This window comes from Drosophila subobscura, chromosome U, assembly GCF_008121235.1.
Source record: "Drosophila subobscura isolate 14011-0131.10 chromosome U, UCBerk_Dsub_1.0, whole genome shotgun sequence".
In the NCBI taxonomy this organism is placed as follows: domain Eukaryota; kingdom Metazoa; phylum Arthropoda; class Insecta; order Diptera; family Drosophilidae; genus Drosophila; species Drosophila subobscura.
The window spans coordinates 12069704-12092317 of NC_048534.1; the positions used below are offsets into that span (position 1 = coordinate 12069704).

At 44.7% G+C, this 22614-nt stretch overlaps 2 protein-coding genes across 19 annotated transcripts; one reads left to right on the forward strand and one right to left on the reverse strand.

Moving 5' to 3' along the window:
- Window positions 1–607: 607 nt before the first annotated feature.
- LOC117902178 (PIH1 domain-containing protein 1) lies at window positions 608–9159 on the reverse strand. Of its 3 annotated transcripts, XM_034813335.1 has the most exons (6): window positions 8944–9159; window positions 8738–8849; window positions 3399–6097; window positions 3188–3353; window positions 1980–2827; window positions 1735–1911 (listed from the first exon to the last, which is right to left on the reverse strand). In XM_034813335.1, the coding sequence occupies exons 1-6, from the start codon at window positions 9010–9012 to the stop codon at window positions 1840–1842; spliced, it is 3966 nt and encodes a 1321-aa protein (XP_034669226.1). In that variant the 5' UTR covers window positions 9013–9159; the 3' UTR covers window positions 1735–1839. The 3 variants fall into 3 exon arrangements, with proteins under 3 accessions (XP_034669228.1, XP_034669226.1, XP_034669227.1); XM_034813337.1 differs by lacking the exons at window positions 1735–1911; window positions 1980–2827; window positions 3188–3353; window positions 3399–6097 and adding exons at window positions 608–737; window positions 800–943; window positions 1005–1624 and having other exon boundaries at window positions 8944–9144; XM_034813336.1 differs by lacking the exons at window positions 1735–1911; window positions 1980–2827; window positions 3188–3353 and having other exon boundaries at window positions 4851–5171; window positions 5209–6097; window positions 8944–9157.
- Window positions 6873–22297, forward strand: LOC117902176 (multidrug resistance-associated protein 1). Of its 16 annotated transcripts, none has more exons than XM_034813331.1 (13): window positions 6874–6976; window positions 9453–9576; window positions 9658–11175; window positions 11231–11368; window positions 11506–11652; window positions 12895–12979; window positions 13038–13857; window positions 13924–14300; window positions 15038–15258; window positions 20121–20338; window positions 20400–20906; window positions 20973–21354; window positions 21413–22297. In XM_034813331.1, the coding sequence occupies exons 2-13, from the start codon at window positions 9523–9525 to the stop codon at window positions 21602–21604; spliced, it is 4659 nt and encodes a 1552-aa protein (XP_034669222.1). In that variant the 5' UTR covers window positions 6874–6976; window positions 9453–9522; the 3' UTR covers window positions 21605–22297. The 16 variants fall into 16 exon arrangements, 15 of the variants coding, with proteins under 15 accessions (XP_034669225.1, XP_034669222.1, XP_034669224.1 ...); XM_034813333.1 differs by lacking the exon at window positions 15038–15258 and adding an exon at window positions 15521–15741; XM_034813330.1 differs by lacking the exon at window positions 15038–15258 and adding an exon at window positions 15902–16122.
- The last annotated feature ends 317 nt before the right edge of the window (window positions 22298–22614 follow it).

Below are 22614 nucleotides of genomic sequence, written 5' to 3' on the forward strand. Positions count from 1 at the left end.
TGAAAATATAATTTTATCCGGTTCTTTAATCCATTTTTTTTCTACCACAAAACAACTTTTGCAAAAAATGAACAAAACAAGTTTCTGAGCAATGTAACAGAGCGGCATGCAGTGTACACCTCTGGTCACTCTTGGGCGCTCTATATTTTGCTAGCAAAAGTGTTTTTGGAGTACCAGGCTTAAAACTGGAAACTTAAAATAAATGGGGGACCATTTTGATTAGTGTTGTCAACAAACAATTCAGTTTCAGCACTATTTATTTAACGTGATGACCACAGGTGCAAGAATACCATAAAGATACCAATAAACATCTTCAACCTAGTACTAAGAAAAGATATAAAATTCGTTGGATGTGAAACAATAAGACTTTTACTGCTTTCCTCCCAAATTTAGAAAGATGAAATTTCCGGGACACAAGACAAAATAAATAAAATACCGAATGATACCAGAAAAAGAACGATGGTATTTTTAGCTGAAAAATGTACATATTTCCATAGCGAAATGGAACAATAAAAATGGATAAACTTTATACAACAATTCACTGCTCCTTATCCTTTTCAGGGCAATAATTATACATATTTAAAGGAGAAATAAATTAATTTCTTTCTCTCATAATTTAATACATTTTTGAAATGAAACAATTTATTTTTAAACATTATGAATATATAAGGCGAATGTGCGTACTCTATGTTTTTCTATGATTATTGACTGTAAACAGGAATGCGGACTTGAAGCATCTGAAAGATAAATGAAATTTGTATCAAAAAAAGTATAGACTGGGGTTCCAGGGGACTTTTACCTTGCTTGTCTTGTCGAACAGGGCACGGGCGCGATCCTGTTGCAGGCGATAATTTACAAATTTGTCAAAGAGATAGCCGTGCTTCTTGGATTCGACAAGGATGCGATCCTCACCCACATCCAGGTTGACCTCATGCGACGAGACCTATAAAATTTAAGAGTTTAATGATTAATAAATAGTTATAATATTATTTGTAAACACATACACAATTGGGTAGATAGATCTCGGCGTGGATTTCATGAACAGCATAATCTCGGATCTGGGCACGTAGCTTGTACTGCAGCTCCTCTGTCTGGCGGCTCTTACGGATTTCAGCCGCATGCTTGTCATCGATCTCCTGGATCAATTTCGAAGGCGGCTGCTTATCCTTGGTGGCTTCAACTGCAGCTGGATTACCGGTAACGGACTGGACATGTTTCACATCAGCGTTGCGCACTCGATGGGAGACCAGGGTGCCCATGAACTTGCGATTATTCAGGATGATGGTCTTTTCCATGGATATTTGTACGTTGTATTTCTCGCTTAGGGCCTCGGCGGACAGTTGCTGAAAGAAGTTCTTGAAGAGCTGCGATTTCTGCAACTTGACCAGAAACTGCGGATTGATGGCAATGTCACACACATCGACGGTGTTGTTCGATCGATCCTTGGTTTGTCGCGGATCGGATATGCTCATGGGCACACGAAACGAGCCCGGTGTGGGTGATTCCAGTATGGCAATTAGCTCCTCTTCAGTGACATCTTCGGGCGCTGGAACCTCCGGCGCCTGGCACACATTGATGAAGAACTTCTCATTACTGTTCACCTTGAAGCTCTTCACACAGAAGCCTGACGGAAAATAAGGTGGAAACATTAGTCGTTTTTTTCAAGGAACATTTAGGATATTAAAGATATTATTTATTGCGATTATTATATGCACTTTGCACATTGCGTCAAGGTAGAGGGAAATTGTTTTATTTTATTCTAGTTCAATTTACAATTCAATGCTTAAAGTTTATAGAAAATGTTTGCGCATTTTAAATTATGGAATTTCTACGCGTCATTTATTTTTTAATGGGTTTCTTTATTCCCGGATAGAATTTGTTGTGATCCGGCCAAGAGATTTCACTGATTGCCTGTGGAATAAAAATCAATGAAAATAAATCTGAGTTTGATTTGGGAAATGCTTTTTATGAGAACATACCTTAAGCTCATCAAACGCCTGCTTGGCCAACCAGTGGAACATGGGTGTCTTCCATTTTTTGGCATATCCATTGAGGCAGGATTTGCTTATATTTTTTGGTTGTTCCTTCAGGATTTGTTGGTATTTCGCCCACAAATAGACCATGCTACGAAGCTTGTACAGCCACAAATGGTTGGGCACACGCCGTATCAATTTCTCCAGCTGCTCAATATGTTTAATTTGCAGATTGGCCAGGAAAGTTTCGTTCATCAGCATGAAGATGGCCCGCATATTGCGTTGCACAAGGAATGTATTCTTTTCTAATCCGAGGTTGCCCAATCGAAGGACCCTGTTAATCACTTCTTCAGTGGTTTTGTTATTGTAGAGTGGCAAAAAGCGATTCTGCAGATTCCGATTGTCGAACTTCTCCAGCACCTTGTTGATCTCGTGGCCACACCACTTGTAATCCGTCCACCAATTGTGCCAGTCCTTGTAGTTACTTTTGCGATACAGAACTGTCCATTCAGTGCGCAAGCGCTTTTGGGTTTTTGATTTAGAAAAATGCCTGCCCGACCCCTTTGTGGTTTCGAGCAGCTCCACTTCGCTGTCTGAACTATCATCACCACTGTCGGGCTCCTCCACAACAATGCCATCCTCGTTGGCAAAGACATTCGTATTGTAGTTGGGTATTTGCTCGAAGAAGGTAACGGCATAGGACTCCTCCTCGGGCTGCGGCAACTTTTCATAGTTCACCACATAGGGCAACTTTTTGCCGCCGATTTTGAAGCATTTACCCTTGATAGTTTTGCGTCGCTTGGTCTCGACCCCAACTGTTGGCTGGGGTGCATCGCCAGCGACTCGCTTTTGCCCTGTAAAATTATGGGTGTTATATTTTATTTTTGTTTAGAAATATTTTCCGCGAGGCTGGGATGCAAGTCGGTTCGGTTCGAATGGATTGCTTATGAGAAAATATTCCCTTGAAGGGGTTTAATATCCATTCAGTCGGTGTCGAGCCCTTGGGTCGATGTAAACGGTTGAAGGATTGAATGGAGAAATCTCTATTGAAGCGGTAACCAATTTCAAGGCTTTCTTCGAAACCGTTCTGCATCCCTGCCGCAGTCAAAATCATTCTTTACCGCATCATTCATCGCCAGTAAATGTTTTAGTGGAAAATTAACATTTACTGATAATGTTTGAAACGATTTGGGTTTTGGTTTTGTTAGCCTTACCAGCACGAGGGTTTGCCTCTGGCGGCTTGACCGACATTATCCTGGTCTGCATTGAAGTGCTTGCCACTTGATTGGCGGCTGAGGCAACAGGATTGGCAGCAGAAGTGTTCTTGTCACCCTTGGCTGGTATTGTTGATGGATTCGGACCAGAGGCCCTGGCTGCTGGTTTGGAATTTCTTGGTGTATTTGCAGTCGAATTTGTTCGGTTTTGATTGGGATTTCTTGGTGCATTTCCCGCACGATCTGCAGCTGCATTTGTTCGGTTTTGATTGGGACCAATGGCATTGACATTCCGTGGACCCTGTCGAGCTTGATTCGACCCACCCGGATTTATATTCCTGGCAGTATTACGTTCTTGATTAAGAGCATTTGTCTTGCGGTAACCATAGCCACGATCCAACGAGCGGTGATCTCCTCTACCTTGAAAATCAAGATCAAAGTTGTCTTGATATTGATTCGGTTGGAAATCGTTGGGGAAAGTGTCAAACTCTTGTTGGTTGTTCGATTGATTGAAATTTCCATCAAACTCCAGCTGCTGCCTATCGAAGTCACGATCGTTCTCAAAGCGATGATCGCCGCCACTGAACCGATGTTGATTGGATTGATAGGGTCCAGGTCCAGAGTCATTAAACATCATCCGATCACGACAATTGTCGTCAATGAAGCCTTGATCGTTGCGATCATTGCGTTCGCGTCTGTATGCATCATGATCATCGTTGCTTAAATTGAAACGAAGATCTCTGTCGTTCGGTTCGTTGTTCAAATTGAAGCGAACATCTCTGTTGTGCGGATCGTTGCGCTCTAAGCTGTTATCAAAATTATCATGTCGATCCATATCGCGGTTGTTGAAGCGCCAGTTTTGGCTCTGCTCCCCAAAGTTGTCCACCTGCTGCTGCCCGCGAAAGCGTTCTTCATCCATAAACTGCCGCCCATCTCTGTCATCGTTGAAGCGTGGCTCCCGATCACGAAAGTTGCCCTCAAAGTCGCGATCATTGGGACCAAAGTTATCCTGATTACGATCGAAATGGCGTACATTGCGATCCAACAAGTCCGTACGTAGAATAGTTACTTGATCGTTGTGGAAGATGCGCTGGTAATTGTTCCCAATTTGGGGGCGTCCCCCCATGTTTCTTGACTGCTGTTGCTGTCGCCCAAAGTTGGGCTCTGAATCGAACAATTCGGTGTTTGGATGGCCCATAAAAGGTGCTGGCGGCTGTGGACGATCAAAGCCATGCTGCTGCTGGCGCTGAAAGTCGTCGTCGTCGTCGTCGTCGTCGCCGTGTTCGATGTTCTGACGTTGGTTGACCAAAAAGTCATCAGGCCCAGGTCCACGTTGCGCGTGGTTGAAGCGTGGATCATTAAAGTCTCGCTGATCGCAAAATTCTTCATCCATGCCACGATTATTCATCTCAAAGTTCTCATTACGATTATTTGGGTAACGATCTGGGCGATTGTTCGGGTAGGAATCATTGCGAGCGCCACCGAAGCGCGGAGGACTGCGCTCATGTTCGACAAATCCTTGACTATTGTCTCGGCGAACGGCTGGTCTGCGACCTGGAGGAACAGCTTCCTCACGGCCTGGACCTTGAATGTTGTTTCTGCGATCAGGTGGGCCAGGTTTTCCGCGAATGAGTGGACCAGAAGGTTTCCCTTGATTTGGGGGGCCACGTCCTGGACCGGCTGCACCAGGCTTCCCGCGGCCTGGCTTTCCGCGCATTGGCGGACCAGGCTTCCCGCGCACTGCTGGTGCGACCTCACTAGGATGTTGTGGACCAGCCTGCGTACGGCCTACTGCTGGAAATGGTTCCAAGCGAGCAGGCGGAACGGGTTTTCTAGGACCTGCAGCAGCAGCGACAATCGGTTTCCCACGATTTGGTACTGCGGCCACGGAGGCTGTTGGGATTGCTGCCCTGGGACCTGGTGGAGCAGCCGGTGCTCTGCCACCCAATGGTACATTCTCTCTGGGACCCGAAGGAACAGCATCCTTGCGTCCTAAATTCTTTCTGGCAGCGGCTGGAGACGCATTGATGCGATCATTCCGGCGTGCTGGTGGAACATTCGCTTTGGGACCAGGTGGAAAGGCATCTCTGCGTCCTGGTGGAGCATCATTTCTGCGACCTTGTGGTACATTGGCAGGTGGCACTGCATCGCTGCGTCCTGGTGAGACAACAGCTTTGCGACTCTGTGGCAAATTCATTCTTGGAGAATTATTTCTTCGTCCTGGTGGAGCATCATTACTGCGACCTTCTGGCAAATTCATTCTAGGAGCAGGTGAAGCATCATTTCTACGTGCTGCTGGAGCATCTCTGCGTGCTGGTGGCACATCATTTCTGTGACCTTGTGGCACATTCATTCTTTGACCAGTAGGGGAATCATTTCTGCGAACTTGTGGAACATCTCTACGTCCGGGTGGTACATCATTCCTGCGACCTTGTGGCACATTCATTCTAGGAGCAGGTGGGAAATCATCCCGACGACCTGGCGATGTTACCTCGTTCCTTGGGCCCGTTGGAAGGTTTTCCCTGGGAACTGGTGCGCCCCTCGGACGGCCCCGAATATTATCATCATCATTGCGTGTGCGTGGACGCGATCGTTCAATCTGCTGCGGCGATATGTCGCGACTGTTGTGCCAGTTGATGTTGCGCGGCGGCGATGGTGTGCGTGGACGGCTCTGGTTTCGATTCGCTTTGGATTTCTCCAGCAGAGTGCCGATCGACTGAAGCACAACGGCATCCACATCGGGCTGACGACCGTCGCCCAGCTCCGCGCTGAGGCGATAGCGGCGCCGCTGGAAGTGGAGCAGATCAAAATTAGGCACCTCGAGGGTGCGCACGGCCAGGGCGTGTGCCATTTTCGGACTGGCGCCCAATTGGCGCAGAAACTGGCGGCGAGTGTCCAGCACATGGCCGTCTATGTGAAAGTGTAGAAGGAGGGAAGGAAGAACTCTGGTTAAGACTAGTCACTGGGGGTTTCCTGTCTGCACACGAAACTTTCAAGGTATTCATTAATAATTAAATAAAAGTAATAATAATACACTACGTAATATACAACTACACAAATACACCAAAAAATACCCATTAAAAATTCCATGAATGGGGGTGCTGCCACCCCACGGCCACACAGCCCACTGCCCCATTGAAGTTGATTTGTTTGTTGTTTTAAAGAGTTGCCAGCTTTTGTTTTAGTTAAGTTATCTCTCTTTTGGGCCGAAAATTATTTCATCACATCTGGAAGAGTCTATGTATGTGTATGTGTGTATGTTTGCAGACCACTCAATACTTGAAGTATTTGGCATTAAGAGAGTGGGAGAGGGGCGAGAGAGAGTCAGTTTATTTGCCATGTATTGGCATTCCAATGCAAATACACAGTTAATCCAGTGTTTTGCAATGTGACCAGCTCTCATACTTTTCACTGTAATTACAAGCCGGGCTCTACAGCTATTTAACTGATCAAAGTCTGAAAGAGAGTACGATGCTCTCTTTCTCTCTTCTAGCAACCCGCTATCTAGCTCTGGGTTTTGTCTTCTTTTTTATAGTTTTTGTTGGTTGCTTTTTGTTTCACCCATATCTCGCTCTCTTTATTGGGTTTATCTCTCTCTGACGTGGGGTTCTCTCTTTTGTGCATGTATTTTTCGTCGTCTATTGAAATGCCAAACAAATAAGTTTGTCCGCAACGTTTGGCTGCCATTCAGTTAACTTTTCAGTTCGTTGCGAGCCGGTTCAGTCTCTTCATTGTGTGCCCCGCCCTTCAAACGATTTGATTCTTTCGCCTCCCCCAGTATACGTAGAGGTAATTATACATAAGTGACATTTTCGGTCGCATCCCATCGATTCTCTGGTTCGACCGACCGCGAGGCGTAACAAGTGTTTGTGTGGTGCGTGGAGCGTGGTGGTGCGTAAGTTTTGTTACTTGAAATTGTGAAATTTGTTTCAAATGGCTTTCCCGCGCTCTCAAACATTTCTCCCGCATGTTGTTGGGGGTCTTGTGGGTGAATCACGTTCCAAATTGTTTGATAACAACAATTACTGTTTTGTCATGCTCCAAGCGCGATTATTTAATTGATAAAAAATACAAAAATAATTAAATTGGTATTGGCAAGGTTATTCGAATGAAATTACACATGTGCACATTGGCAGAAAAAAAAAAAAACTAATGGCTATGGTTAGATTTCTGTAATTCGAGTTGACGTCATAGACCCAAACGCGTTTTTCACGGACCTTGGAACGATGGTATCTATATAGTAGCTTCGACAGATTCTGCTGGAGGTCTTGATAATCGGACTAGCCATGGCAACGCATATTGTTATTGTTCATAGAAGAGGAACAACAAACTGGAGCAAGTGTGAGCGCGATAAGAAGCGGCCAGGACTATAAACTGCAATTCAAAACTAGAAAGAGACTGTGAAGTGTGCTCCGCATGTAGCATCTAGTATAACGAAGCGAGATAAGAAGTCATTTCGTGACAAAAGGCACAAAAGATATACTAGATAGGCGGGGAAATTGGTAAAAACAGTGAGCAACCGGGAAGAGGACTTCTTGAGGGCTGGAATATACACTCAGCTTATCGCTTCGATCGTAGACAAACACCGTCAAGTGTCCATAAATATTGTGTATCAAGTAGCGTTGTGGGGAAACAATAATAAATAAATCATACATATTATTTCCATGCAAGGAAAGGAAAAGTCTAATGAACCAGGCAGCACTTTTATCAGACGAATATCTCTGGGGCGCAGATCTAACCAAAATCTCATCGTGACAGCGCACAATTTTTGTAGAGAAATTTCGGGAAAAGCGCAACAATATGAAATCAAAAATGTTTCTCAAAATTCTCCTCTTTTATTTGGTTAAAATATTATATAATTGTCTGATGGTTGGAGGGGGGAACTGGTTTTCGTTGCTAATTATATCAAAAATCTAATACTCGTTTTCAGCGGCTAGAATTTTATCTAAAGCCAAACGCTTAAAACACACGGGTACGCGTCGACGCGGCAAACAAGTTTTTAGCGCCCATAAAATGTGACTAGCGGCCACACAGAGACGCCTTAAACTTCTCCACCTCCCGGGTGCTAAGATTAGCTATTGTTTCTTCTGTTAAAACTTGTTTTTTGTTGCATATTTGCCATTGACTGTGACATCAAAAAAGGTCTGCGACAGTGGAGTGGGCGGAGGTTAGGACCTTCAAGCCGGATTTCCCATACACTTATCAAAATATATAATGAAAGAAGATTACAAAGTAAAGCTAGTAAAAAGCCGTTCAAGTGACACCTTTATCCGAGATTTGTTTTACAACTTAGCGCGCATTCACTGTACTATACTTAGGGGTACCGTAACGCGCACGCAATCGATAGCGACAAGCGGGAGAGCGATGTCTATCTGAAAGACATGATTCCGCACTTGTCGAGATTAGCCCCACGGCCAGGTGCTAGTTCAAATGATAAGCGTAATTGTCCACAATGAAACTGGTGTCATGCCTGGCCGGCAAGAATTGCGCACATTCTTGGGCTTCCACCGCTGGAAGAGAAGTCTCCGCCGGGTTAAACATTTCACTCACCTGGTGTGGGTTGCACAATTAAGGCATCCCGCGGTGGCGCCTGCTGCTGCTGTGTATTGCCAGATGGATTAGCGCCCCCGAAGAACTGGTTCATATTATCCTCAAACTCATTCTGTGCGGGCAGAGAAAACCGAGAATTCATACACATATTTCTTTTTTGGCCCAGAAAAAAACTTTTCTTCTTCTTCACCGCGGTGTTTGCTTACCCGAACAAAACGTAGATTCTGCTCGCGAAAACTGTCGTTGCCGTCGATAAAATTTGTGCGGCGTGCCATGATTTAACTGATTAACTTATCTCGCGCTGCTTAAATACTATCTAAATAGAGCGTGAAATAACTTTGATTATTTTCTACATGCACAATTTGTCGAAATTTTGCCAGGGGCTGTCAACTTGTCACAATTCAATACAGCGTGACCGTATGTGATTATGGTAGTAATACCATTTATACAAAAATACTATTTTATGGCTAGTTTGGCTATTCCATAAAAATGGTATACGAAATTGTCCAAAACGACCAATTAAATCAAACAAAATGGAGTGTTTAAGGGATATTTTTCTACAAAAACAGCAAGTTTTTTGAAAAAAATATGGCAGCACTGGCTGCCATAGAAACTAAAATACCATCCAGAAAATACCAACAGCAAGTTGTTGTTGCGCCGCTTCTTGAGAACGGAACAGCTGGTTAACTTTGGTTATTTTTTTCTTCTATTATAGTTACAACTTTTATACCTATAATTCCCGCAAGAAACGCACGTGGTGTAGGCTCTAAAACGCGATCAGAGCCATGGCGGAGGATATTGGTTCGCCGATGGACAGGTTTTGTGGATCCACATTCTGGGTGCGTCATAGATCTGCCGATCAAATTCCGGGAATCAATTAACTATTTTTTAATTGCTGTTTGCTCGTGTGTGCATTGTAGAACTCCACAGAGACCTGGTATACAAACAATCCGGACTTTACGCCCTGCTTCGAACAGACCGCCCTCGTGTGGACGCCATGCGCCTTCTACTGGATATTTGTGGTCTTTGATTTTTATTACCTGAAGGCCAGCTTGGACAGGAATATACCATGGAACAAGCTAAATGTGACCAAGTTGCTGGTGAATCTCGGACTTCTGGTGATCAATGCCCTCGACCTAATTATGGCGCTGGTAAAGAAGGGCGGCGACTCGGAGCTACCGCTGTACGACCTTGATGTGTGGGGTCCCATTATCAAGTTTGCCACCTTCCTGCTGATCTTCATCTTTATACCGCTGAACCGAAAGTACGGCGTGCAGACGACAGGTTGCCAGTTCCTTTTCTGGTTCCTGCTGACCGTGTTCGCCATTCCGCGCTGTCGCACGGAGGTGAGCGCCGCATCGGAGCGTAACAAGATCGACGCGTCTCAGCAGCCATCTGAGTCGGACTTCTCCTGGGAGGAGTACATGTACGTGAGCTTCTTCGTGTCGTTCACCTTCTACTGCTGCATGCTGCTGCTCAACTGCTTCGCCGATGGCCAGCCCAGGCAGACCAAGTACCAGCGAGGCGAGAACGAGATACCCGAACTGTCGGCCAGTTTCCTGTCGAGGATCACGTATCAGTGGTTCGATAAGATGGCCCTCAAGGGCTACCGCAATCCGCTGGAGGACAAGGATCTGTGGGATCTGCGCCCACAGGACAGCTGCTCCGAGGTGATGCCCATCTTCGCCTATCACTGGAACCAGAATGTGCGCAAGAACTACAAGGGCCGCGCCAAGGTGGAGCCCAAGGCTCAATTCAGCAATGGCAATGTGACGTTCGAGAATCCGCACGGAGAGAAGACCGGGCGCAAGAAGGGCATGGCCAGCATTATGCCGCCAATTTACAAGTCCTTTGGCGGCGTCTTCCTGTTCGGAGCCCTCATGAAGCTCATCACCGACACCCTGACCTTTGCCCAGCCCCAGGTGCTTAGCCTGATTATTAGCTTTGTGGAGAAGCACGACACCGATCCTCAGCCCGAATGGAAGGGCATCCTCTACTCCGTTGCGCTGTTCGTCCTCGCCGCTGCTCAGACCTTCATTCTCGGCCAATACTTCCATCGCATGTTCATTGTGGGTCTGCGCATTCGCACCGCCCTCATCAATGCCATCTACCGCAAGGCCCTGCGCATCTCCAATGCCACCAAAAAGGAGTCCACCGTCGGCGAGATTGTCAACCTGATGGCCGTGGATGCACAACGCTTCATGGAATTGACCACGTACCTGAACATGATCTGGTCGGCGCCACTGCAAATCGGTTTGGCTTTGTACTTCCTGTGGCAGCAGTTGGGCCCGTCTGTGCTCGCTGGACTCGCTGTGATGATTATTCTCATTCCGGTGAATGGTGTAATTGCCAGTCGCATCAAGACCTATCAGATACGTCAAATGAAGTACAAGGATGAGCGCGTCAAGCTGATGAATGAGGTTTTGAGTGGCATTAAGGTGAGTCGCAAATTCTTCCATCTAAAGATATTTCCCGCTAATGCTGTATTCACAGGTGCTTAAGCTGTATGCCTGGGAGCCGAGCTTTGAGAAGCAAGTCTTGGACATACGTGACAAGGAGATAGCCACACTGCGCTCGACCGCTTATCTGAATGCCAGCACATCGTTCCTGTGGTCATGTGCGCCCTTCCTGGTAAGATATGCCCACGTCCCGGACGACGGGCCAAACTTTGAAATCTCTTTACAGCTGCCGGCAGTGGGCCGCCTATCAATTGTTGGACTGGAACTAATCTTGGAACTATCCGAATGTGTCTATAAAAAAACAAAAAGGTTTCCCTGGTCACATTTGCCACTTACGTGCTGACCAGCGAGGCGAATCAGCTGAGCGTCGAAAAAGTGTTTGTCAGTCTCGCATTATTCGACATCATGAAAATCCCGCTGACCGTCTTGCCCATGCTGACTGTTGACATAGCCGAGGTAAAGGCTATGATGATTATGGATGATTATGGAAGCGGCACGAACATCTTTTCCTACTCTTCGGCTATGGTGCATACAATCGACTCCAAAATCCATACCCAAAAACCAAAGAAAAAACCAAAAACCAAAAATCCAAATCAAAACTTATCAATTCAAATGCAAATCGTTTAAACAATTCTCGTGTATTATCTTTTAGGTTTCATTAGTTACATTTGCCACTTACGTTCTAATCGATGAAAATAATGTGCTTGATGCCACCAAAACCTTTGTCTCATTATCATTATTCAACATTCTTCGTTTTCCGCTAACAATGTTGCCCATGCTGATCACCAACCTGGTGCAAGTAAGTTTTAATCCCAATTGCAATATCGCCAAACTCGATCACAGTGGGGGGCCCAACGCTAGGGTAGAGATTCTGCCACACTTTGGATCTCTCTCCGCGGGCCCCACATTGTGATCGGTTCCAGCTACTGTGACGTTTTTGTGATTGTGATTTATGTTTGATTTTATTGAATTTGATTTCTTTTTTAGCCGAAAACAAATTTACATGACCCAACACTCCTCTATCCACTGATCCGTTCCGTTTTGGACATCCTAAAACCATTTTCTAAATTGATTTCATCTCATTCATTCTCTGGGATTTACAATGGTCCGCAACCAATCCAAATTCCGTTTTTCCACATACTCTGGTTGTGGGTTTCTGCTTTTACATTTCGAATGTAATTTTTCTGTCTATTTCTGATATCTCTTGCAGTGGGTAGTATTTCTGGGGGATCCGTCACTTTGTCCGTCATTTTTATTACCATTTTAAATCTTATTTTCTAAGAAAAGAATGCCAAAACAATCCTAATCAGCGGAACTAGACTCAAGAATCAATACTATTCTCGAGGATTCTCGTTTACGGCATTCGCTTGTGCAACCCGAGTCCTTGTTTCAATGGTCAATGGCCCACCCTTTCCATTTCCACATATTTATTCTGTGATTTAACACTTAAAATTCTCAATTTGTCCAATTCAAGTCCCCCATTCCGTAACATTTAAATACTCGTCATTCTGCAGGGGGTATTTAATGGCCTCGGCAGATGTCGAGGATACCACGCACTCATTCAATTCTGGACTGGAGCATATCTTTCCCCTATACAAAACCCTCTCCCATCTACTAACCGCCCTTCCGTGTGAAAATTACTGTTTGTTGTGCAGCATTTCTAATCGATTTTTGTTTTCCATGTGTGTGGATCGATAGACGCAAGTTTCTGTGAAGCGTATAAACAAGTTCCTGAACAGTGAAGAACTTGATCCCAACAGCGTACTCCATGATTCATCCAAACGTAAGTGACTATCAAAATTATAAAGATTATATCTAAAAGGTTTTTTCTTTAATGACAGCCCATCCCATGAGCATTGAGAACGGCGAGTTTTCGTGGGGCGATGAAATTACGCTAAGAAACATCAACATTGAGGTGCGTAAGAGCAATCTGGTGGCCCTGGTGGGCACCGTCGGCTCCGGTAAGTCCTCGGTGGTGCAGGCCTTCCTCGGTGAGATGGAGAAGCTTGCGGGCGTTGTCAACACGGTGGGCAAGATGGCTTATGTGCCACAGCAGGCGTGGATTCAGAATGCGACGGTCCGTGACAACATCCTCTTTGGGCAGACGTACGACCGGAAGCGCTACAACAAGGTGATCGATGCCTGCGCCCTGCGTGCCGATATCGACATTTTGTCGGCCGGAGATCTCACGGAAATCGGTGAGAAGGGCATTAATCTCTCAGGTGGCCAAAAGCAGCGCATCTCCCTGGCCAGAGCCGTCTACTGCGACGCAGATCTCTATCTGCTGGACGATCCGTTGAGCGCCGTCGACTCGCATGTAGGCAAACACATCTTCGAAGAAGTGATCGGACCGAAGGGACTCTTGGCACGCAAATCACGCGTTTTGGTCACGCACGGTGTCACCTTCCTGCCCCAGGTGGACAGCATTTATGTGCTGAAAATGGGCGAGATCAGTGAGAGTGGCACGTTCGATCAGCTGGTGAAGAACAAGGGCGCCTTTGCCGACTTCATTATCCAGCATTTGCAAGATGGCAATGCCGAGGAGGAAGAGCTCAATCAGATCAAACGCCAAATCTCTAGCACCGGTGATGTCCCTGAATTGCTTGGAAGTGTCGAGAAGGCCATTAAGCTGGCACGCACTGAAAGCTTATCAGATTCAATGTGAGTACAATAGACACACCTAAGCCATAGCATATTTATAATCATTATTTCTTTGTTTATCTCCAGTTCGGTTACCTCTGCCGACAGTCTGATGGGCACCGGCAGTGGCGGCAGCCTGCGACGTCGCACCAGGCGTCAGAACTCACACGATTCCGTTGCCTCGGCCGCTTCGCTCAAAAAGAAGCAGGAGGTCGAGGGCAAGCTCATCGAAACGGAAAAGTCCCAGACTGGGGGCGTTGAGTTTGCCGTCTACAAGCACTACATCAAGAGCGTTGGCATCTTCCTGGCGGCGGCCACGCTCGTGCTTAACTTTGTATTCCAAGCATTCCAAATCGGCTCGAATCTGTGGCTAGCCAAATGGGCCAATGATAAACGAGTGGAAGACGATACTGGACTCAGGGACATGTATCTCGGTGTCTATGGCGCATTCGGTTTCGGTCAAGGTAAGTCCATTGTGATTCGATCACTTTTTATATGTATCCCAAAACTGTATTTGTTTCATGTTCGTTTTGTCCATTTTATTGTTTGTATTTGTTGCTTAAGTTTATGTTTTAGTTGTGCTTTTTTTCGTTTATTTTGTTTACTTTTATGTTTGGTATTTGGGATTTGTTTTGCTTTATGTTATTTTGCTTCTTACTTTGGCGCCGAGAGAACACATGCTGCTCAGCTACCTTTTAGACAGCTCCCCCACTGCTCTATCCTTCTTTGAACAATTAACCCTAGACCACACTTTGGCTTGAAACAAAACAAAAACACTAAGAACACGCAAAGAAAAACGTACACACTTATTATTGCTGCACGGCTTTCACACACTAGGCTTTCTATATCCTATTTATCCTTATTCCTATTATGGAATTGTAACACTAGTTTTTCTACACAATAAATGTTCTGAATTGCGGTACAGTTTCGAAACGATTAATCGATCTCATTAGAGATGGAACTAGCCCAAATGCTGGAATCGGTTTCCTGTTATCGCGGCTCAGAACACTCACCTAATCTAACGGTTCTCCTTTTGTGTGTGTGTGTGTGTGTATATGCGTACATGTGTTGCATTGTTAATTCAATAATTTTTACCGATATTAATTTTAGTTGTTGTGTATTTATATTCTCCCTCCCCGCCTTTCCCACACAAACAACAAAATTATCGACAACAATCGAAAAATCGATTAAACAATTTTAGTGTTAGTGAATTTCTTCTCATCATTGGCCATTTCATTGGGTTGTCTCGCCTGCTCACGGTCCTTGCATACCACGCTCTTGTACTACAACTTACGCTGGCCGATGGAGCTGTTCGACACGACGCCGCTGGGACGCATTGTTAATCGATTCTCGAAAGATATCGATACCATCGATAATGTATTGCCATTCAACATACGTGTCGTCATGGGCCAGGGCTTCATGGTAAATGATGATGATGATGATACGATGCCACTCGAAACGGCACTTGATACTAAGAATTAATCCTTGCACGACACCAAAACAACTGAGGGATATACTTATTATCAATCATCAATCATGGTTTGGCCTGCTCATCATGCATTATCCAACACTAATAATACCACAACAACTACTAATAATCGTCGTCGTTGGGCAAACGTTTTCCTTGGGTATTTTGTTCTTTTTGTCTGGCCTGGACTAATGTCAATTTTCCACCTTCCAAAAGTTATCACTGGATATTTCTCCACCCTGGTACTGTCGCTGGGCTGTGTGTATAGCGCCCGGTATATGCACAATGTTCTAATCCATGCCACGATGCGTTGGCCCATGGAGCTGTTCGATATCACGCCTCTGGGCCGTATCGTTAATCGATTCTCCAAGGATATCGAAACCATTGACAATACCCTGCCCCTCAATTTACGGTTCGGCGTGATGCAATTGTTTGTGGTAATTATCTAAAGGCAGCTCCGCATCTATTCCAAATTCTCTCTTCACATAGCTGAGTAGGTCACGTGTCCCGTCTCTCATGCCCGCCCTGTCTCTGCGTCCGCTGAAAGTGCTTCCGATTATCGATTATCCTGTTCAAAAACCTCATTTTATTTTCCAGTTATAACGTTCTTTATTGCCACACTCACGCTGGCACTTGGCTGCCTTTATTGCTCCAAGGAGCTGCACGAACGACTGCTGAATTATGTTTTCCGCTGGCCCATGGAGCTGTTCGATACGACGCCCCTCGGGCGCGTAGTCAATCGATTCTCGAAAGATATCGATACCCTTGACAATACCTTGCCCTTGCTGTGGCGCGTGGTCATAAGTCAAACCTTTGCGGTAAATGTCTAACCAATATGCAGTGCGTTGCATAACTATAAGGCAGTTGAGGGAGTTTATTTTATCGAAAAATTAAATATTAAAACGATTTTTAATCGAAATAGTTTTTTGATAGCCCAACTTTACACTGCCTTATAATTCTGAAACGCATTTCACACCCTTTCATATCCCACCAACAATATTCATTCAAGAATCTCAATCTTAGCTGATTAGTTCAAGTCCCCTTCGCAGCGTTTCAAAGTTTTCATGCCAGTTCTGTATCTGTGTCCGCTGAAAATGTTTCCGATAAGCAAGAATTAAGCAAGAAAAAACCAATTATTTTATTTTGCAGTAACTGCGTATTTTCTTTGTTCGCTCTCGTCGGCCCTTGGTTGCATTTATTGTTCCAAGGAGCTGCACGAGCGACTGCAGCACTATGTGTTCCGCTGGCCCATGGAGCTGTTCGATACCACTCCCCTCGGGCGCGTTGTCAATCGATTCTCGAAAGATGTCGATACCATTGACAATGACCTGCACATGCTGTCATTATTCAAGCTTTTGCGGTAACTGTCCATTGATTTTTCAGTGCGTTGCAAAAACATTAAAGTAATAAGTAAAGTATTAATTGGAAGTTTGCATATTAAAACGATTATTTATCGATTAATTTTCTTGTGGTTCTGAAACGCAAAGTACTCCTCGCATTCCCTACCCAAAAATATTCATCGAAGAATTTGAATCTCAACCTTCTTGTCTATGTCGTAGCTTAGGAACTGACTGTACATAAAATATCTTTCTGGGACTGTAAATACACTTTCAATTGGAATTCCTGGCACTGCATCCACTTTATCCTACTGCACGAAAAAGTAAACAATTTGACACTAACTCCAAATCCTATAAATGTGAATCACTAACTTTCCGGGGAGCTTACACCTACTACTATCCTACGTACACTTGTAGCAATACAAAAAGAAAAAAGAAAAAAGAGACAAACATGAGCATGAACAATAGTTGAATTATGATAATAATTTTGGGTTAGTTTCTTATGAATAATCGTACTACTATGTGTGGCTAAAACGTTGTGTTTCTACGATTCATGCAGTGGTAGTTAAATATTTTGCGGGACTGGCCCTGGCAATGGGCGGCCTACACTGTTCAGCGGAAATCTTCAGCAGTCTGCTGAACAGGGGCCTCAAATGGCCAATGGAACTGTTCGATACGACACCAATAGGTCGCATACTCAGTCGCTACTCCAAGGATGTTGACACGGTGGACAGTGTGCTGCCATCTTTGTTCTCAATGTTGTTGAACACAAGTTTCGGGGTAAAGAATGAACCTTACAAATTGCTCCAAAACCCCAAACCAACGCAAACGAAACGTAACCCCCCCAGCTGCGCAAAACAAACTACTAACCAAAACAACAATTCTGCAATCTAATACACAATTTTAGCAACCAACACCTAACATGCATCCCTGCCATTTTTCACTTCTGCTTCATCCTTATACTAAAACAAACTCATTGGAACTCGAAAATGCCTTTACTTGATGTGAGAGAGGAAGAGAGAAATAGTCATGTGTGAGAAAGCCCAAAAGGGGAACTGATCATTAATTAAACATAATCATAACCAGTGGTTATGGTCTCTAAAAACTACTCTGAAGATTTGCTAAGTCTCAGAGCCCTTAATGTTTAAGCCTTGTGGGTGAGAGAGCTAGAGTTAAACGCTTTGATATACGATAGAGATAATTCTGTAGGAGATCGATCGCCTCATTTAGATAGCCATCAAATCTTGAACCTGAACAATACCCATTGTCATATCCCAAATGTCATTCCCCTTTCCGATCCAATTCGGATTCGGCTCGCAGGTGTGTTAGCCTACTTTGCGGTCGTGGTCGTCTACCTGGGCGGCTTCAAGGCGGCCAAGTTTATACACAATGAACTGCTGTATGTCATCATACGTGGCTCCGTGTGCCGCTTCTTTGACGTAACTCCGATCGGACGTCTACTGAATAGTTTCAGCGGCGACATGGAGATTGTCGACGAAGAGTTACCCGCCACCCTGGATTCCTTTATGACCTTCATTTGGATGGTATTTGCACAAATATACTTTTACCTTAATTTTTCCAGTTTTACCCTCCCAGTTATTATTCTTATGAAGAATTTTTGGTTTGTAGCGAATTATTATGAGTTATGGTTTGTACTTGGCACAAGTTTTCGATAAACTAAGACTTAAACTACACATGAACTCAACTCCACTCCACTCTCTTTTCCATGAACATTCTGCTATCTCTTTCAAACGAAATCGAAACTAAAACCAAATCAAAACAAAATCATTCAACGAAAGTCAGGTCTGTGCAATTACGGCGCCGCCATAACACTGTTCACATGCACCTTACATGCCTCATCCAGAGTCTTCCATCGACTGTTTAACAATCTCATGCACTGTCCGTCAGAGTTTTTCGATACAACGCCCAAGGGTCGCATATTGGATCGCTGCTCGAACGATATCAACTGCTTGGACCTGGTAATGCCGATCAATATACGAATGGTCATGAGCACAGGGTTTCAGGTATAACTCCACTTCCACCGAAACTTTTCCTTTGATTACTCTTCAGTTTAAAGATCGAAATGTATTGTTTCCGTTCCCGACACTAACCCAAGTATTGGTCCTCCCTAACAACCCCACAAAAGTGTCCAAAAATCTACAGTTATTGGTAGAGTTTCTGACCAAAACTATTTTTTAAATACTATCCCTCGATATCCGCAGTCATTGGCTATGTAGGTTGTGTAGTTCTCGTTTACCTCGGCGGCTTGGCTGCTGCCCAGAAATTGTTTGCCCATCTATTTGGTCGTATGCTGCATGCCCCGCAAGAGTTCTTTGACACACAGCCGCGGGCACGAATACTCGATCGTCTGGCAAACGATATATACAAATTGGATTTGGTATTGCCAGAACTAACACGCGTCTTTAATTCGCAAGCGTTTCGGGTATGTTCCCAGTGACTAACAAACACACACACTAAAACCATTCAATTAACAGCCTAAATGATACTCCTACTCATATCGTAGCAATTTGAAGCTTTCTCCGGTACTCCACATCCCTAGACAATAGCTTTTACATATTTACAAATATAAACGATAGTGTTTGACTGGAGCGGGAGCATGTTTTCTTCGCGCTCAAAACTCATCTCTTAACTTAAGACTCTCCCTCTACCTTTTATGCTGTCGTTGTCTCTCTCTCACTCTCTTTATGGTGATCGCATCCACAGATACCGATTAAGCCCTGAAACGATCCTTAGCCGATTCGGGGTTTGGTTGGGTACATTGCTGGATCGTTGTCCGACTCGCAGAGACCATCTCGAGCCCTGAACTTTATTGATTTTCGATTGCCCAGCGCAATCGATGTCGCAGTCTAAACCAGAATTCTAATCTACCATCCATCCCATCCTGAATTGACAAATCGCAGGTATAACGTCTTTCTTTTCGGACTTGGCCCCGGCCCTGGGCACTTTGCACGCCGCCGTTGTGCTCCATACGCTGCTCCTTGAAAATGTAATGCGTGCGCCCATGACTATGTTTGATACGACGCCGGTGGGTCGCCTACTGTCACGATTCTCGAAAGATATTGAAACGGTTGACCAGAAAATGCCGCAGGTCATAAATGATTGTATCTGGTGTGCGTTTGAGGTAATTGTTGCGTCCCTCGGCACTCTATAGACTTCAAATTGCTACAAAAACAAACAAACGAAATCGTCTACAAATTAACCCAGTCAAAATTCATTAAAAAACTAACAGATTCCTTACCCATTGGCGGCGCCTTCAGACTCTCTCCCTCACCCACACCTCCCAAAACTCTCCCATCAAGTATCCGGCATTCGATTCCCAATATATATTTCATCATTTCTCTCTCTATCTCCTTCTCTCTTCCAACTAACCTGCCGCACCTTCTATCGCACATTTCGACCGAGTTTTATCAACCGAATTTCGTATATTAATATTGTTTTTGCCGTGTTGCATTGCATAGGTTCTGGCTACCATTGTGGTTATTAGCATGTCCACGCCCATTTTCCTGGCCGTCATCGTGCCCATCGCCCTGCTGTACTACTTTGCCCAGCGCTTCTATGTGGCCACATCCCGGCAGCTGATGCGTCTGGAGTCTGTTTCCCGTTCCCCGATCTACTCGCATTTCGGCGAGACCGTGACTGGAGCACCAACGATTCGTGCCTACAACGTTGGCGATCGGTAAGCTTGCTCTAGAATATACATTTGACGTAAACTAATTTAACTTTCGATATGTTCACAGTTTCATTAATGAATCTGACGCCAAGGTGGACAAGAACCAGGTGTGCAAGTATCCCTCGGTGATAGCCAATCGTTGGCTGGCCATTCGCCTGGAAATGGTCGGCAATTTGATCATCCTGTTCGCCTCGCTCTTCGCCGTGCTTGGCGGACAAACCGATCCCGGTCTAGTGGGTCTTTCGGTGACCTACGCGCTGCAGGTGACACAAACGCTCAACTGGCTGGTGCGCATGAGCTCGGACATTGAGACGAACATTGTGTCCGTGGAGCGCATCAAGGAGTATGGAGAGACCAAGCAGGAGGCTGCCTGGGAGCTGGAGCAGGACAAGAACAAGCCCAAGCACTGGCCCGAGGAGGGACGCGTTGAGTTCCAGAACTTCCAGGTGCGTTACCGCGAGGGCCTGGACCTAGTGCTGCGTGGCGTCAGCTTCAACATCACTGGCGGCGAAAAGGTCGGCATTGTGGGTCGCACTGGAGCCGGTAAATCCAGTCTGACGCTGGCATTGTTCAGGTAAGATCAATCTCTGCTTACAGTCCACGACTCTGGCTAATCTTCTCTGTTGCTGGCTGCTTTTAGAATCATTGAGGCTGCCGGCGGCCGCATCATGATCGATGGCGTTGACATCGCTGGCATGGGTCTGCACATGCTGCGCTCTCGCCTGACCATCATTCCCCAGGATCCCGTGCTCTTCTCTGGCTCTTTGCGCATCAATCTCGATCCCTTCGAGATTAAGACCGATGACGAGATCTGGAAGGCACTGGAGCTGTCCCACTTGAAGTCGTTTGTCAAGAGTTTGGCGGCGGGTCTCAATCACGAGATTGCCGAGGGCGGAGAGAATCTCTCGGTGGGTCAACGTCAGTTGGTGTGCTTGGCGCGTGCCCTGCTGCGCAAGACCAAGGTCCTAGTTTTGGATGAGGCCACAGCTGCTGTGGATTTGGAAACAGATGATTTAATTCAGGTAAGGATTAATGACAAGAATAAGGGGAATTCTGGGTAACTTTTGTATATTTTTATAGAAAACTATTCGCACGGAGTTCAAGGAGTGCACTGTCCTGACAATTGCCCATCGCTTGAACACCATTCTGGACTCGGACAAGGTGATTGTGCTGGACAAGGGCCAGATCACCGAGTTCGCCTCGCCCACAGAGCTGCTGGACAACCCCAAGTCGGCCTTCTACAGCATGGCCAAGGACGCCAATTTAGTTTAAGGATCTACGAAACTCATATGAAAGTGTCTGTCCCGCTCCCCTAAATCAATGAAACAACAACAACAAACAAAAACAACCCTAGCACTAGACGAGTAGATGTACTAACTAATTCATTGAACGGTAGCTTTAAATCAACTAATTGGCAATTGGCAAATGGCAACTGGCTCTACCTCATGGCTAAATGTAGCGGCAGCAACTATAAACAAAGCAAACAGAAACAAAAATGAAACGGAAACGGAACCGCAAAGAGATGAAAAACAAGAGATAAGCAAATACCAACTAATGTTCATAGCTTAAGCAAAAACCCCATTCAAAAAACCAGTCGTGTCTTCGTCGGTTACTTAATATTCTTATGTGCGTCCTTTTTTATGTACTGTAACATTGTTGTATGTATGAACTTACATAGTCGAGTCGTATTTTTGTATTGTACTTAGTGTTCTAAAGCAACAACCAACCAACCGATGTAAACTTGAACAAGGAACAAGGATAACTCTTATGTATGCCACGTATTTATGTACTTAAAATAATTACAAGTGAAACGAACGATATGAAATTATCCAAAACTCTCACTCAAGAATTTTCTGCCTTTAACTGATGCAATCAGTTAGACAATGGTCAATGTAGTTAAATCAATTTTGAAACTTTTGTAAAATGTATACTTAAATAACATAATAAAAAAAATGGGTTAACAAATTCAACCCAACAAAATCCCACTGAAAAATTGAAGAGTTTTATTTTATCATTTGTAAGTTAGTTGAAACGAGTTTTCATTAAAAAAATATTCTCATTTGCATTATGAAGAGGGCCTTTGTGGTTCAACTATTATTTCCAAAACTATTTAGTTTAATTTATATTTTGTTTGTTTAATCTTCTTTTTTTTTTTATATTTAATCGCTACAGCGAAATTGGTTGGTCGCAGAGATGAGTCCGCATTGACCAGGTACTTCAGTTTTGTGTTGAATTTTATAAAAAGTTACTGAAAATTTTGAACTCAAAAAAGAGTTGTTTGC

Coding starts and splice junctions, on each gene's coding strand:
- LOC117902178 (XM_034813335.1), bottom strand. CDS start 9,012: ATGGCACGCCGCACAAATTTTATCGACGGCAACGACAGTTTTCGCGAG. Junction 3,354..3,398: donor ATGCACCAAGAAATCCCAAT/CAAAACCGAACA, acceptor AGAAATTCCAAA/CCAGCAGCCAGGGCCTCTGG. Junction 2,828..3,187: donor AGAGGCAAACCCTCGTGCTG/GTAAGGCTAACA, acceptor ATAATTTTACAG/GGCAAAAGCGAGTCGCTGGC.
- LOC117902176 (XM_034813319.1), top strand. CDS start 9,523: ATGGCGGAGGATATTGGTTCGCCGATGGACAGGTTTTGTGGATCCACA. Junction 9,577..9,657: donor TTTGTGGATCCACATTCTGG/GTGCGTCATAGA, acceptor TGTGCATTGTAG/AACTCCACAGAGACCTGGTA. Junction 11,369..11,505: donor GGTCATGTGCGCCCTTCCTG/GTAAGATATGCC, acceptor AAAAACAAAAAG/GTTTCCCTGGTCACATTTGC.